The 17,128-nt window shown below is 47.8% G+C and overlaps 1 protein-coding gene across 1 annotated transcript in view; it reads right to left on the reverse strand.

Annotated features, from left to right (window-relative positions):
- LOC119397002 (uncharacterized) overlaps positions 1-17,128 on the reverse strand; it is a 57,172-nt gene that overhangs the window by 22,244 nt on the left and 17,800 nt on the right. The window contains exon 2 of the mRNA XM_037664414.2: positions 665-856. Within this exon, the coding sequence (XP_037520342.1) occupies positions 665-788 (124 nt within the window). The 5' untranslated portion in view covers positions 789-856. The remainder of the gene's footprint in view (positions 1-664; positions 857-17,128) is intronic.

Raw genomic sequence — 17,128 nt, forward strand, 5'->3', positions numbered from 1 at the left:
GGTCCTTAAGTTGTCTGAAAAAGAATAAGGGCTAGGCTGGCCGACGCTTCGATAGGTAGGCACCTCATCGCCCTTTGAGTGTTAGGGTTAGTCGCGTCACGTGGTGTCGGTATATACGTGTGGCGTCAATGACTTTTTTTTTTTTTTCAAAACGCCAAGGATGATGAGCTGCCTTTGTCCACCTATCGAAACGTCGGCCAGTCTGTCTGTTGCCCCTCATTCATGTTCACACATATATCACATTGTGTTACCATCCGTCGGTACCTACCAGGGGCGTAGCCAAGGGGAGGGGGGGTTGGGGGGGTTCAAACCCCCCCCCCCCCCCGAAATTTTTCAGTTTTGCTTGCGTATATATACACGTACACATACAAACGCACGCACGAACATACATAAGGTATGGTTGAACCCCCCCCCCGAAAAAAATTTCTGGCTACGCCCCTGGTACCTATTTGCACTTTGGATGGTGGGAGCCCGTCCATAAGTTCGCATTTCGTGAGTCAGCCTTTGAGTAAGCCAGTCTGAGCAGAACTTTCGTGAGACAGACTATAGCCTTCTTGGGCGTGCATCCGATTGACAGTACAATTTTATCAACTCCAAAATAAGCAGAAACACAATTTGTGCGATCTATTTTTGCCAGTAAGTGGGGGTATCGCAAGTCACTCACCAATGACGCTGACCAAGTGTCCCCTTTTCTCGAGTTGCACGGTGACGTAGCGCTTGAGGCGCTCGGCAAGGCGTTCTGTGCGGCAGCTTCCCACGAAAAGGACCAGTTTCAGCTGGGTTGCCATGCCGACGGCGTCCACGCGCCCACGACGACAGCACGGAAGCAGCGGGGCCACACCGGCGGTGAAACGAGCTGCATATTATTTTGACTGTCGTTTAAAAGGGTTTATGCGGGCACGGCTTTCGAGCGACGCCGCGTCCACAAGTCACCCCCTGAGGAAGTGACCGCCGAGATACATTGGTTTGGAAGCATTGCGAACGTTACTGTATAGTGATTTAGGCACTTGTTGCGACAATCTGGAAGACGCCTTGGCCGGCGTTTCAAAGGCTACCGGCTAGAAGTGTTGCCCGGCACATTGCTCGGAGTGGGGCAGGCCTTTTTCAATTCGTTAAACAGCAATGCGTCAGCACGGAACCAGTCTTTTTAGTGGCCTAAAATAATGTTTTCCAAATCGCTCACCGTAGAAGACTGACTTTGGCAGCGCGCTGCTGCACGAGATATGTTTCGGAAGTCGGCTATTCGTGAACGACAACATGCTTGTTGGTTTAGGCAGTATGTTAACACAGCCTTCACAATAAGCTAAAAGCTCTCCATAACTCATCGCATTAAAGCACTTGTGCCAGTCAATGGCGTAGCCGTGGGCGCCAACATTCGGCGTCGAGCGTCGTGACTCCAGGTGTGACCCAATTATTCAGAGTTTGGATTCTGCCGATGCGCGGCTGAAATAGTAAGCAAACATCAAGGCATTTCGCGACCGCCTGAATTTCACAGGTGCTTGCAAATGGGACACGTCAGCACATATTATTTTTTGAGCTGACACAACACTGTCCTTTGGTGTGAAAATATCGTTGATTCCCAATCAGCATGAGTTTCTCACTGGCCACGCTCAGCTATCACAAAGCTTGCTAGTTTCATCACTCAGACCTCCACGACTGTATTTCAGAGAGGACAGGTTGACACCGTTTATTGTGACCTTAGCCAGTGTTTCGACGTAGTCAACCACCTTTGATGTTGAGCCTTCAGTTGTGAACCTCCTGCAGAGCTATCTTCTTGATAGATCACATTATGTTGCCGTGAATGGCGAAACGTCTTCTTCGCGTAAGACAACCACGGTGGAGTCCCTCATTAGGCCCATCTGCCCTTTCTAATTTATGTTTATCACGTATTCAAGATTCTACTGCCCTCCTACACCTCGATCGCACCAACACATTTAAGGAAATTTATTCTATTAACGACTGTCAGATGTGTTCTCATTTGCTGAATGGTGCAGCAGCAACAACCTCTGCCAAGACCAGTCACGAGTTTCACCCGCAACACTTCTAGCGCGTCATTTTCACGCTGGTAATTCTGTGTCATTAAGTAAGGTGTGTGAGATGAATGATTTACGTGTTCTATTTGATTAAACTATTCTGCTCACATTATGCGCATTGCTATGCGAGGTCTCGGTTCTCTCGGCTCTGTTTGTAGAATATCTATAGAATTCTTCGGGGGTCTCAAACACGCATATCTCGTTATTTTCTTAATAAATATGTGCATTAGCTACAAAGACATAAATGCTAGATTTAAAAATGGGCCTCCAGACTCGAATCATTCGGGAGATCAGTGTGTTTATCGAAACCTGAGGACAAATATTTATAGGATATGCAAAAGGATTTCTTTCAAGTGGTAGTAAATAGCAATGCCGAAATGATGCGGGAATCGGGCCGCATTTCGATGGACACGAAAAGACAGGAGCCCGTGTACTTAGGTTTACGTGCACGTCAAAGAACACCAGTTGGGCGCAAATTCCGTAGCCCTCCACTACGGTGTCTTTCATAATCATATCGTGGTTTTGGGACGTAAAACCCAAACAATTGTTGCAAATGAGTTCCGCGGAATGCCGCAAGGGTTGGGGGAAAAAGACGTCCGTTTGTAGCCACAAGGAAATCCAGACGGATTTCTCAGAAAGAAAGTGACCTCGTGGCTTCGTGCTACAGACGGACGTGGCTGTCTATTTTTACTTTCCCAACAATTATTATTGGCGAAGTCACATTGATCTGCCTTTTTTCGTTTCTAGCTTGTTGACGGTGTCATAGCCTGCCTCAAACTGCTCAGTTGTATCATCTGCAAACTTAAAGGACCCCTGACACCAAAACTGAAACCTCGAGATGTGTTGACTTTCCTGTATACGGAGGCACATCTGACCGATTATTAGTGACGAACGTTGTCTTTAAGATATTTTAATTTGCACTCTTAAAAAAATAGGTCGGCATATTCACTAACTAAATACTAACCAAAATACACTAGCCTAGCTCTTAGTGAAGGTAGTAAAATGCAGGTTAGTGGAACTTGCTACCTAGTTAGCGAGTGAATAGCACTAGCTCGAATGGCTAGTCTATTACTAAGTTGTTATAGTAACCGCGCTAGCAACTTACTCATCGTATTAACTCTACTCATCATCATCATCATCATCAGCCTGTCTGCGCCCACTGCAGGGCAAAGGCCTCTCCCATGTTCCGCCAATCAACCCGGTCCTGTGCTTTCTGCTGCCACGTTATACCTACAAACTTCTTAATCTCATCTACCCACCTAATTTTCTGTCTCCCCCGCACGCGTTTACCATCTCTTGGAATCCACAGTCAGTTACCCTTAATGACCACCGGTTATCCTGCCGACGTGCTACGTGCCCGGCCCATATCCATTTCTTCTTCTTGATTTCAATTATGATATCCTTAAACCCCGTTTGTTCCCTGACCCACTCTGCTCTCTTCCTGTCTCTTAAGGTTACACCTATCATTTTCCTTTCCATCGCTCGCTGCGTCGTCCTCAATTTAAGTTGAACCCTCTTTGTAAGTCTCCAGGTTTCTGCTCCGTAGGTAAGTACCGGTAAAATGCAGCTGTTATATACCTTCCTCTTGAGGGATAGTGGTAGGCTACCATTCATGATTTGATAATGCTTGCCGAATGAGCCCCATCCCATCCTTATTCTTCTAGTTATTTCACTCTCATTGTTCGGCTCCGCGTTTACTACCTGTCCTAAGTAGACGTACTCCGTTACAACTTCCAGTGTCTCGCCACCTATCGCAAAGCGCTGTTCTCTGTCAAGATTGTTCCACATTACTTTAGTTCTATGCATATTAATTTTCAGACCTACTCTTCTACTTTCCGTATCCAGTTCAGTAATCATGAGCTGTAATTCGTCTCCCGCGTTACTCATCAATGCAATGTCATCAGCGAATCGCAGGTTACTGAGATACTCCCCATTAACTCTTATTCCTAATTCTTCCCAATCTAGGGCCCTGAAAACCTCCTGTAAACACGCGTTGAATAGCATTGGAGAGATCGTGTCTCCCTGCCATACGCCCTTCTTTATTGGGATTTTGTCGCTTCCTTTATGGAGGACTATAGTGGCTGTGGATCCGCTGTAGATTTCTTCTATTATGAGAAGCGTGCGAACTTGAGCTTGTTGGTACACATTCATAGTAAAAAACAGCGCGAAAACACAAGGACGAGACAGCGCTGGTCCCGTTTCATCTGTCTCGTCCTTGTGTTTTCACGGTTTTTTACTATGAATCTTCTATTATGTTTGTATAGGCTTCGTCGATGCCCTGATTCCGCAGTGCCTGCATGACTGCTGATGTCTCCACCGAATCAAATGCCTTCTCGTAATCTATGAAGGCTATGTATAGGGGTTGGTTGTATTCCGCGCATTTCTCTATCACCTGATTGATAGTATGAATATGGTCTATTGTTGAGAAGCCTGTACGCCTGGTCCTTTGGTTGATTGAACTCTAATGTCTTGTTGACTCTGTTAGCAATTACTTTTGTAAATAGCTTGTAGACAACGGACAGTAAGCTGATGGGCCTGTAATTTTTCAGGTCCTTGACGTCCCCTTTCTTACGGATCAAGATGATGTTGGCATTCTTCCAAGATTCTGGTATCCTCCCCGTCGAGAGACACTTCGTATACAGGGTGGCCAGTTTTTCTAACATAATCTCTCCACCGTCTTTCAACAGGTCTGATGTTACCTGATCCTCACCAGCGGTTTTGCCTCTTTGCATTCTCTTTAGGGCTATCTTTACTTCTCCTGTCAATACTGATGGGATGTCAGAGTTCTCTGGGCTATTACTGCTTCTTACGTTATCATCCTGACTGTCTCGGCTGCTGTACAGATCTCTGTAGGCTCTTCCGCTACCTCAACTATTCTATCCCTATTGGTTGTGACCTTGCCTTCCTTGTCCCTTAATGCATACATCTGATTTTTGCCTATGCACAGTTTTGTCTTCATAGCTTTGAGACCTCCCACATAGAGTTGAAACCTCCCACATGAAGCATCAACTCTACATTTGGCCATTTAGAGGTTTACGCCTATTTTGTTTATATGTGCGTGTGCATTGCCATACCAAGATGATCCTGTACCTAAAGGATTATAAAAAGCGAAGTGGCATTGTCCTCGTACATTAACTAATGGCCGCTAATTACTTCATGTAATTACCATGGTAAGTACACATCACAGCAACATATATAGAGGCATGAATTGATCACGAATGAGAACACACACGCAAGCGCACACACAGAATAGCAAGACTTTTACGTAGCCGATATCTACTCTAGCAGCGGCTTGAAGACTATTTATGCTCCTACTTTGGGATAGCACACCGTGTACTGGTTAGCAAGCATAGAACTTAGAAGAATAATCTATGTTTTCTACACATTACCGTGTGCCCTTATATTTGCTTATATGCGTGCCATCACGTAGCACGAAACTAATTCCAAGGTAATCAATAAAATTAAAGTTTGTTTAAATTTTGCTAAAGACCGTCACGATTACGGCAAAGTATTGGCCTCGAGATCTTGGAGTGGCGCCTTCTCGCGTGTGACGTCAGAACGGGGACTCCGCTTTGAACAGCGCTGCAGCAGCCGCTGGTCCTGTATGCGGATCGTCTGCTTCAGGCGGGAACTTTGTCGAACGAACAGCCTCGCGACGGTCAACTAACGTTACAACGAATGTTTTCGAGTGTAACCTTGAACTTGTTTTAGTTGCGGCCCAATCGGCAGGGCCGAGAAATCCCCCGGATGGCCGACGAGCATAGGTCGGCAAAAAAATTGGAGCTCACTCGGACTCACTCAAGAAATCTATTTTTCTCTGAAGGCTCACTCGGACTCAGACTCACCAAAATTTTTCTCAGCCGGACTCACTGAGACTCCGACTCACTAAACTTATGCTCAACCGGACTCACTCAGACTCAAACTCACAAACATATTACTCAGCCGGATTCACTCAGACTCAGACTCATGGCTTCACCTGAGTCTGAGTGAGCCTGAGTCAGTCGACTCATGAGTCCGTTGGCGTAAAATTAGCTTTTTCGATCATGGTGTCAATCCCCTTTAACGCCACTGCTCACATAATCGGTGATCTACGATACGCCTTTTGATCTTGTACCATCAAATACGAGTTATCATGATATATGATATATAATCATTATCATATATCAATGCAGTAAGGACATTTTTATGAAATCCACGACTCACACAAGATAGTTTTATCAAGAACTTCCCATGAAAGAGTTTGCGGGAAGAGGTCATGCCACCCCTTCCTCTAACTCGCGCCTCTGATCAATGAAGATTGGCGTGGCGCATGAGTGCTAGTGTGCTGAGATATGTGTGAATAGACATGAGTATAAACCAGCGGCGTACCAACTCGTTCGCGAGTGGGGGGCTGGCGTCGCTCACTCTGTCCACCGTATATATATATATATATATATATATATATATATATATATATATATATATATATATATATATATATATATATATATATAAGGAAAGAAGTGTTAATTTCAAGGGCTCGTTTTCTTTGTTATACACAATATTAATGAGAACTGACCGACAGTAATGCCAAGGAAAGTACAGGGGATGTTTTTAGTAGTAAATGAAAGGTAAATGTGAAGAAAGAAAAGTGGACGAAAAGATATATATATATATATATATATATATATATATATATATATATATATATATATATATATATATATATATATATACGTTTATATCGTTTATTTTTTGTTCATGTTTTTTCACTACTTGTACAATGTACAAAGTGCTTACGCTCCTCCACCACTTGGAGCCTATTCACAGGGAGCAGGCGAAGATGAAAGGCGGTATGCCGACCCATTAAGGGGACGCTTCCCTCAGGTGCCTCATTCTGCCCTCCGCGACAACAATTTTGGGTGGCCCTGCGCCCGACGCGAACCGAGAAACACCTTCCACGACTTCATGCCATACACAGTTAGCGTTTTCTCTCTTTTTTTTTCCCCTCGCCTCGTTTTCTGACTTCGTCGGTGTTCTTCTCTCTCCTTTTTTTCTTTTTCCCTTTTCTTTCTTTTTCTCGTAATCTATCTCCCCCACTCTCTCAAATGTCCTTGAAGGCGAAAGAGCGACGCGGCAAGAAGCAAGACCGAACTTCGACATCAGTTTTAACTCATCCCCCGAAGAAGGGAGGACCCCTCCCGAAACTGTTGGGAATTAAATATTTATATCACTGTTGACAACGCCTCCGTTGTATTATACCTATATATATATATATATATATTGTAAAGAAGCCTTGGAAAATAGTAATGGGTTGCCCTCTCCAGCGTCTTCTAGTGGGTCGTCCTCTTTGGTTGCTTGTGAAAGGACGCCGCTCGCGCAGGGAGTTCGTGGCTTGCCGTAACTGTCGCCATTACTCATTGTCGTTGAGTGCTGTCTATTAAACACCTTAACAATTTGGTGGAGAGTGCTCTGCTTCCATTCAGTGCCCCTGGAGCTTCGATCCCGTACCCTGCCATCTACCATGCCTCAAGACGCCGCCCAGCAAACGCCTCCTCTCGCAACGAGCACATGTCCCGGTGTCCCCCGTATACGCGATCCACCTATCTTCACTGGCGCCGATAGCACCGACGTGGAGGACTGGCTCGCAATTTACGAGCGCGTCAGCATCCCCAACAAATGGGACGAAGAAGGCAAGTTAAGCAACTTGGTATTCTACCTCGCGGGCGTAGCAAGCTTGTGGTACAACAACCACGCGTCCGATTTTGCGACTTGGTCCGATTTCAAGACCGCCGTCATCGGCGTTTTTAGCCGCCCAGCAGTTCGTAAGCTGCAAGCAGAACAGCGCTTACGCGAACGAGCTCAGCAGGCCGGTGAATCTCTCACAAGTTATATCGAAGACGTCCTCGACTTGTGTAAGAAGGCCAACGGAACCATGTCTGAGTCTGACAAGATCCGGAACGTAATGAAAGGCATTCACGACGATGCCTTCACCATGCTGCTGGCCAAAAACCCTGGCACAGTGGCCGATGTCATAACGCTGTGCCAGAGCTACGAGGAGCTCCGCCGGCAGCGTTCGATGACCCGTCGCTTCCCATCACGCGAAGCAGAGCTTGCTGGCTTGGCGGCAATATCTGACCAGGCCGCGTTGATGGCAGAAGTCAAGTCATTCGTGCGCAAGGAAATTGCACGCCAGTTCTCCCTCCTCGCCTTTGCCCACCCGCCGCACGTTCAACAGTCGTCGACCATACTTCTTCCTCCGCTCCGCCGAGCGATTGAGAAGGAAATTGCGGAGGTCATGCGGAGGAAATTGCGGAGGTCTCCGTCTCCACGACGTCGCTCACTGTCACCCATGCGGCCACGTTCGGTCGCACGAGAGCAGGAAAACTAGTCGTCGCAGTCCAGGAGGCAAGGGCCTCCTGGACTGCGAACTGTGAACTGTGAACTGTGAAAGCCCTCAGCGAACTGTGAAAGCCCTCAGCGAAGTCCATCGAATGTAATCGACGTGTTTGTGGACGGTGTTCGCCCATCGGCCCTTATCGATACTGGAGCCGCTGTATCCGTTATGGACGCAAAACTTTGCCGCTTACTTCGAAAAGTGATGACGCCACTTTCTGGGATGTCCCTCCGTACCGCGAGCTGAGCTCCCAGGGCATTCATCCTACAGCAGTATGCACTGCTCGCGTCGTCATTCAGGACGTTCTGTACGACGTCGAATTCATCATAATTGCGGCATGCTCTCACGACGTCATCCTGGGATAGGATTTCCTGTCCCCCCACGACGCCGTAATTCGTTGCGCATCAGCCGAAATCGAACTCTCACCGTTCTCACATTTGACGCCGAGAGACAGTCCATCGGCAGTGAGCAAGATCCTCGTCAAAGACGATACGAAAGTGCCTCCAAACTCGTAAACCGCTGTGTCGGCCTACTGCGCCGGTCTCTCCGACATCATTGCACTCCTTTCGCCATCTGCCCGCGTCTGCTCTAGGAAAGGGTTGCTGGTACCTTTCGCGACCGTGCGAGTCACTCAGGGCAGCACCGCTATTTTTAAATGCGAAGCATTTCTTAGCGAACTTCTGCGACTTTGAGCGTATCTATCTATCTATCTATCTATCTATCTATCTATCTATCTATCTATCTATCTATCTATCTATCTATCTATCTATCTATCTATCTATCTATCTATCTATCTATCTATCTATCTATCTATCTATCTATCTATCTATCTATCTAATTATCTATCTATCTATCTATCTATCTAGCCGGTTGTGCAAGCAACAAGGGTTGTGCAAGCATGCTTGGAATCATCCAAGCATGCTTGCACAACGCCCTTGTTAAGTCCTGCCATCACTCCATTCACGAAAGCTTCTTCTCGCAGATAGGTAGATTGAAGGCAGCCGGCTATCCCCGTCACCTTCTCGTCTCTGTTGCTGATAAGCTGCGGGAAAGGTTCAAACCGTCGAGTAGGTCTCCTGATCTTCAGGCACCAGCGAGAAATAAGGTGGCGGTTATCCCGTATAAGCATGCCATTTCTCACAAGCTAAAAAAGATAGGTGAAAAGGCGGGCATCTCAGTCGTATTTTCGGCACCGCACAAGCTGTCCGAGCTGAGTGTCAGGAACAACCCTCTAAAACGGGATGAAAGCGCATGCAAAATTAACCACAAGAATAAATTCGTTGACTGCTCTAGTAGCGTTGTTTATAGCATTCCACTCTCTTGCGGACAGACTTATATCGGCCAGACGGGCAGGTGCCTTAATGTACATACGTTTGCAGGAGCATAACCAAAAGGTACGCAGAGGGACAGAAGGTTTTCTTGCAATGCACTGTTCACAATGCGGGTGCGCTCCAGCATTTGATAACACACAGATTTTAGCTAGGCATCGTCAGGATAGCACGCGCATAATCATTGAAGCTGCAGCCATCGCTAAAGGCAATTGTATCAGCAAACCTTCAATCGCCCTCACTGAAAAAGAAATAGATTACCTATGTTCATCCGGCCAGATAACCTAGACATACTCCGGTTGCTTCTCCTGACGTCTTTTCGCGGTTTTGTGGTTTTTGTTTATTAATTCTTTTTGGTTTTTGGTTCCCTCTCCATGCCTGCCGTCATGCGCAATTCAAATGAGCGGTGATCACGTGTGCCTACTTGTTCTCGTTTTTCTATGTTTGTGTTAATAAATTTCAGTTGGAAGACAGCGATAGTCCTCGTCGTTTCTTCGTCCTCGTGTATTACACGCGCTGTTCACGTCAATATCGATTGCCAACGCCGAAAACCTTCAACGCACGTGTCAGCAGTCGGTCTACAACCATTACCTTGCCCTAACCGTCCGTTTTGGCGCGTGGACATCGATTTGTATGGACCACTTCCTCTGACGTCGGCTGGCAACCGCTGGGCCGTCGTCGCTGTTGTAACGCGATACGCCGAAACCGCCGCCCTCCCAGCGGCTACAGCGCGCGATGTTGCCTCCTGCGTCACGGTCCACCCCAGGAGCTTCTCAGCGATCGAGGCCGTGTCTTCCTGTCCGAAGTCGTCGAAGCCATTCTCAAAGAGTGCCATGCTGTTCACCGCAAAACTACTATACTTACCACCCGCAGACGAATGGCCTAACCGAACGCTTTAACCGCACGCTCGGCGACATGCTCTCAATGTACGTCGCCGCCGATCACACAAATTGGGATGCCATTCTGCCCTTCGTCACTTACGCCTATGACACCGTCCCTCAGAGCACTACTGGTTTTTCGCCCTTCTTCTTACTGTACGGAAGGCACCCGTCGCATACCATCGACACGATACTTCCATACAAGCCGGATCCATCGGAGTGTGCGCCTATTTCTGGCACAGCCAGGCTTGCTGCAGAGGGTCGCGAGCTTGCCAAGACCTTTACGACGCATGAACAAGAGCGGCAGAAGAGCATTCGTGATGGCACCACCACTTCTGCGCCCACGTTCCTTCCTGGAGCGCTCGTATATGGCTCTCCGTCCCTACCACTGCAAGTGGGCTCTCGTCAAAACTGCTGCCGAAATACGAAGGCCCCTACCGTGTCGTCGAGCGCACATCTCCGGTCAACTATTTCATCGAACCATCTTTAGACATGCGCCGTCGAGGGCGCGACATTGTCAACGTGGAGCGCCTCAAAGCCTACTATGACCCGCTCATAGTGACCAGCTGTTAGGTCGCCGGGTGGCTCCCTTTTCGTACCCGGGGTAATTGTAGAGAAGCCTTGGAACATAGTAATGGGTTGCCCTCTCCAGCGCCTTCTAGTGGGTCGTCCTCTTTGGTTACTTGTGAAAGGACGCCGCTCGAGCAGGGAGTTCGTGCCGTGCCGTGACTGTCGCCATTACTCATTGTCGTTGAGTGCTGTCTATTAAACACCTTAGCAATATATATATATATATATATATATATATATATATATATATATATATATATGTAGTCAAGTAGATCCTCCGTGAGAAGTCACAACGTTGTTCGACGTTTCAGCCAGAGTCTGGCCAATATATATATATATATATATATATATATATATATATATATATATTATTTTTTTTTCTTACCGTATTTTCGTTCAGGCAGCTTGTACAGCAAGAATGGGGGCATTTTCAACTTTGTTTCATGATATCTGGATATTTGTAAAGCATTTCCTATATTACGCCTTTTATGCAAGAACTTGTGCAATAAGATCGCTGAACGTCAGTATGAAACGTTCGCGTGAGCTACGTGCATTGCTTCAAGCCTTCACCATACGAAATGAAAACAGTTTCAAACAACTCATTCTCAACTTCACATGTTGTCACGGTTCTCGGTGGTTAGTGTTCGCCCGGTTCAGAGACTTCACGAAAAGATGTGGACGAGTAATTACATAAAATACAATTGTTTCTGCGGCAGTTGAGTGCGCGCCAACAGGGCACCCGACCGCAATTTCCCGCTTTTTCCTGATGACCTCAATATAGCGTCCACCACAATTTCGTGCTGAAGCTCCGGCGTACTTAAATAGCGAGTCTGCTCATCTCTTGAATAAATATAAAGAGATACCAGACGGGTAAAGCAAGCCTCTTTTGTCCCGCAGACGCGTGCAATCAGCTGCTCTAACTGAGAATCACGTTTGTTTTCGGGCGATCGCTCGTAACATGAAGTGAGGCATACACGATGTTGCACTGTTATCGTTTCATTTTCTTTGGTTTGTCTTTTTTTAACGCTAAAGCCTTAGATGCCTCATCAAACACAAAAATTGACCGTCGGCGTCCCGCGTAGCCAACACGAGTGATGCACAAAATCATCACGCGATAACGTCGACAGAACTTGTGACGTCACTATGACGTCATTCAACGTGACGTCATAGGATGACGCCATCACATGACATGGTCGCTTTCCATTGCCTCCGTGATCGGCCTCCGATGTAGGCAATGTAAAAGCAGGTGAGGTGCAGAAAGCTTGCAATGCCTTCGATCCTGTGGGCACTCCGAAACCACTTTATGTGCCGAAAGCTTTCGGAGAGGGGCGAGGGAGGATCAATGCATCGACTGACGAAAAAGATGGCTTTCGTTTTCGAGTCATCTCTGGCGAATGCATAAGGGACCATGTTTTTTTTTTTCATGTAATTTTTTCGCATACATTTCATTTTACCTATGCGGTCAGTTCTTCAAAATGTATGGGTAAATCTAGTTGACGTCAATATTGGTGACCACCACGTTTTTTATAACCCGACAAAAACAAATCGTCAGACCACACATCGTCAGAATTATCTCTGGCTGAAAGCGGGTTTGCGCGCCATACACCATATTATTATTGTTAGTCATTACGCAAATGGCAAGCATGTCAAGTTAGTGATACCATGAACTATCGGTCGTGTTGGGCATACGTACATTCGTGCCCCTCCGTGCCAATTTTCGTGTATACCAAGTGAACGAGACGCGAGTTACGCGAGTAATTTTTTTACTTTTGGTACCGCGGCCACGCCGACTGACACATTCGGCTTCGCATGAAATGGCTTGAAACACCAGAGCGCCGGAGGCAGCCTTGTAAAACAAATCGAATGCACGAAATAAAAGATAGGATATGAAGGGTGCAAACGCGTTAGCATGCATGAGCTAGTTACTACGTGCATATGTGCTACGTTCTCCTGTATCTCCAGTTTATTCTCTCCTGCAGCCAGTTTACGTTCGTCATTCCACACGAAAGTAAGCTAAGCGCCTTTTCTCACGATGAAGTGCGCGCAGGATGCGTTCCTCAAACAGCCGCGGAAGTGTGGACCAATGCGGTGACAAACCAGCTGCACAAAGATATATATATAAAAACCCCGTTTCACAACACACGAACGCGTTCTCTGTGTGATGAGTCGCTGCAGTATTATGTTGCAGTGACGCAGTATTAAATGTTACTCAAATTTCCACAAACGCCGCTAGCAACCATGCATTGCGGAGAAGCTGACGCTCGGGCCAATTTTTGTATTTCTCGACGCCGCCGCTGCAGCTCACTCAATTAACACATGGTCATCGACAGCCAATGTTTAACGCCGGCCTTCGACACGCCAGACATGTTTATCGGCGACGCGGTAGGCATGTCGCCTGCAAAAATGGAGTGCGACTTCACCGCATAGCTGTGGTTGCTAGCCGGACCTATGCGCTACTCTGCTACCTAAAGGTATCATATACAGTGACTCTAGGTCCCTCTAGCTCGAGCGCAAGACGCACAAGCGAATAGCCGAATAGGCAGCCCGCACAGCAGCTAGCCTACAGTGCGTGGTCATGACACACGAGGACAGTCGTTACAGCAGAATCGTAGGACAAATTTTATTACAAAATTATGTTATTGCTGCGTTCAAGTAAAACTTTGCCTGAATTGTTACTTTCCCAGTCTGCAGCCGACAATAACCACTGTCGGAAGTGGGGGGGGGGGGGCTCCGCCCCCCTTGCCCCCCCCCCCCCCCGGTAGATACGCCTATGATATAAACGTAAGCCGAGATAAGGTTGATAGTAACGCTGCAGATGAGTAGATAGGACCATAAGTCGGCAACAAAAGGTGCAGCTCACTCGGACTCACTCAAGAAATATATTTTGAGCTTAAGGCTCACTCGGAATCACACTCACCAATATTTTCCTCAACTGGACTCACTCGGACTCAGACTCACTAATATTGTCTTCAACCAGACTCACTTCGACTCAAACTCGCCAAAATATTACTCAGCCGGACTCGCTCAGACTCAGACTCACGGCCCGATCTGAGTCTGAGTGAGTCTGAATGAGTCGACTCATGAGTGAGTTTGCCAAGCTATGCCGACGAGTGCGCCGATGCCACAGACCGCATTGCTGCTAAGAAAGTGAAACTATGTGTGAGTGTTCTCGCTCGTTATCTTGTTTCCGCCGTACGATACTAATTAGTTTGGGTGTCTCTTTCGATATTTAAGTAAGCGTGCCGTTCTCCAGCATCTGCAGTATGCAGATAAAGCTTGTGAAAGGTCGCGGTGCCTCATCGAGGGCGAGGCGGTGTACGACGCAGGCCACGTTGTTGAATGCGCGGTCGACGTCGTCAACGGAGATCGCATCACCGTCGCAGCTCTCGTCCTGCAAACAAGTGCGCAAGTGCCGCCTTGTTGCACACCCCCTGCCGATGCCCATGATCGCAGTTTGTCCCGTAATGTTGGTTCAGTGAGAACGATATTACGTAGTAGTTCATATTAATACCGCACAAGGCCGTCGCATGGGTATTAGAATATAAAAAAAAATCACAGTTTCGCCGCAAGGGCGAAGCAATGAATGCGATAGCAAGAAACTAATGCTATACGAAGTGAGGCTCGCCAATGGATACTCTCAGTTTGAACAGCGCTCCTGTTACAAAGGCGGCCGAAGCAGCGAAGGAAACTAGCGTGCTTCAAGTGTCGAGCTGTGACACTTGATAGTTCGCGCTCATCTTCTGTTTGTTCGTTTAGCGGCGTCGTTTAGCGGCGCTCCGTAACATGAGCGCGGACATCACGGTTAAAGCGTGAAACATCCCTCTTGCCCTCACCACGAGAAAACCGCGCGAGCAGACAGCGGAAGGCCAAGGTTCTCCTTGCGCAAATATAAGAAGAAGCGAGCGAGCTCGCCGACGACTTTTAAATGCGCTCGTCGCGCTCCTAGCGCCATCTCGCTGGTAATGAAGAAACGCTTATGAGCGTCGGCCATCTCTGAGTCCGTCCAGCGGCAAAGGGTGTGTATATAACGCTCGCCGTTAGCTATGCGGAGGACCTGCGTTCCGTGGCGTAGTGGCTAGCGCCATTCGCTGCGGAGCAAGAGGTCCCTGGTTCGATTCCGCGCTTCGGAAGCATTTTTCTGAATTATTTTTCTTTGGGGCTTTTATATATATATATACATACTTATACATATACGGTGCATGACGGCGACGGGGGCGGACATTTTCCAGCCGAGACTGTCCATATAATTGCTATCGCAATAATAGTTAATCGATTATTATACCACGCACAGGGCCTCAGAGATTAACGTGGCAAAGGTAAGCTGGGTCCAGTTTCACGCCACGCAGCCTAACGAAAAGGTTAAAGAGCTCCGCTTTCAAAAAAGTGTCTGCATTGGCTCAGGTGAAAACTTTTAGAGAATGTGCAGTAAACAGCAGCAACGGGTTTCGCTTATGACTTCATGATAAGCAGTCCGCTAGGCGCGCGCTTGCCTTCATAACTAAAATACGTATGTATGTACACCATCCAAATGCAGCCGTAGTCTCAGATATCCTGCGCCGCTCAGCTGAGCTCACGAGACGCGCTTTCCTGCGAGGCGATTCGGAGGCCGCGTCGTCGGCTCTTTGTCTAGGGGCCTTCACGGCAGGTTGTGGGACGGCACCGCACCTGGTGAAGGTCGCCTATGCTTATAGCCTGCGTGCAGTAAACGGCTTAAGTATTGGCGAGGCGCTTAAACGCGGTCATAAGCTTACCTAAGAGCGGCGCGTACGGTGGGTAGCAGAAGTCACTGTCCGCGAAGTGCTTGCCGCACACGGTCGATGAAGGCATGGGGCGCATTCCCATTCTGAGCTTGACGATCCACTCTTTCCTCAGCTTCGGGACCTTAGGGTAGTTGTGAAAGCTAACGCCTTTTTCACGAGCGTACGAAGTATACTGAGGCACGGAGCAGTACTGCACCATTGCGCAGCACTCGCCGCCGAGACAAGCGGCCGCAGTTCTAAGAAACAAAGAGCCGTAGTTCTAAATGAACGTTAAAAGCAGTCCCACGGTTGTTCTAATAGCGTCAGTAGCCACCATATGCAAGATAACCAATTGAACTGCTTTTTTGTTGAGATTTACCACAACGGTGGTTTCAACACGGCGCTGGGCCTATGTAGCGGACGAAAGCGCGCGAATCCCCGCTCTGACGTCATACAGGCACCGTTCGCAGCATGGAGGAAGGAAAAACTAAGGAGAGGCCCTGACGTCACGTTCGTGAAGCCTCCGCATCGCAAACGCCCGCATTGCCTCCTAGCGAAGGAGCAGCGAAACATTTCGCGATTTCCGTCTCGTCGTTTGCAAGCGCATGCGCGCATTGAGCGAGTCGCGAAACTTTTGCAGCCTTTTTTTTTGTTTGTTTTTCGCCGTGCAAGCGGCGTAGTTGATTCACGCGTGCTGCTCCTTCTGTGTGTTCGTTAGGAAAGCTACGCAATGCCCAGCTGTTGCGTATACCCTGTGCCATGGACGAAGGAAAAATAAGGAGAGGCCCTGACGTCACATTCGTGAAGCCTCCACATCGCGAACACCCGCATCGCCTCCTAGCGAAGGAGCCTCGAAACATTTCGCGATTTCCGTCGTGTCGTTTGCAAGCGCATGCGCGATTCGAGCCTTTTTTTATTTTTTTCGCCGTGCCAGCGGCGCCGCGGCGCAGTTGATTCACTCATGCTGCTCCTTGTGTGTGTTCTTTAGGAAAGCTACACACTGCCCAGCTGTTGCGTATACCCAGTGCAAATCGCGTGCACTGCGGACAGTACCGGGTGTCACTTTTCATGTGTACGTACACGTTCGCTTCATTGCTGATCACTAATGCATGGTATTTGCATGCGAAGCTCTCGGATGTGCGCTCTGTTGCTTCTTACTCATTGTGTCAACTCAGAACACACGTGAACTTTTGTTTTTGGCGTC

The sequence above is a fragment of the Rhipicephalus sanguineus genome, chromosome 6 (assembly GCF_013339695.2).
Source record: "Rhipicephalus sanguineus isolate Rsan-2018 chromosome 6, BIME_Rsan_1.4, whole genome shotgun sequence".
NCBI lineage: Eukaryota > Metazoa > Arthropoda > Arachnida > Ixodida > Ixodidae > Rhipicephalus > Rhipicephalus sanguineus.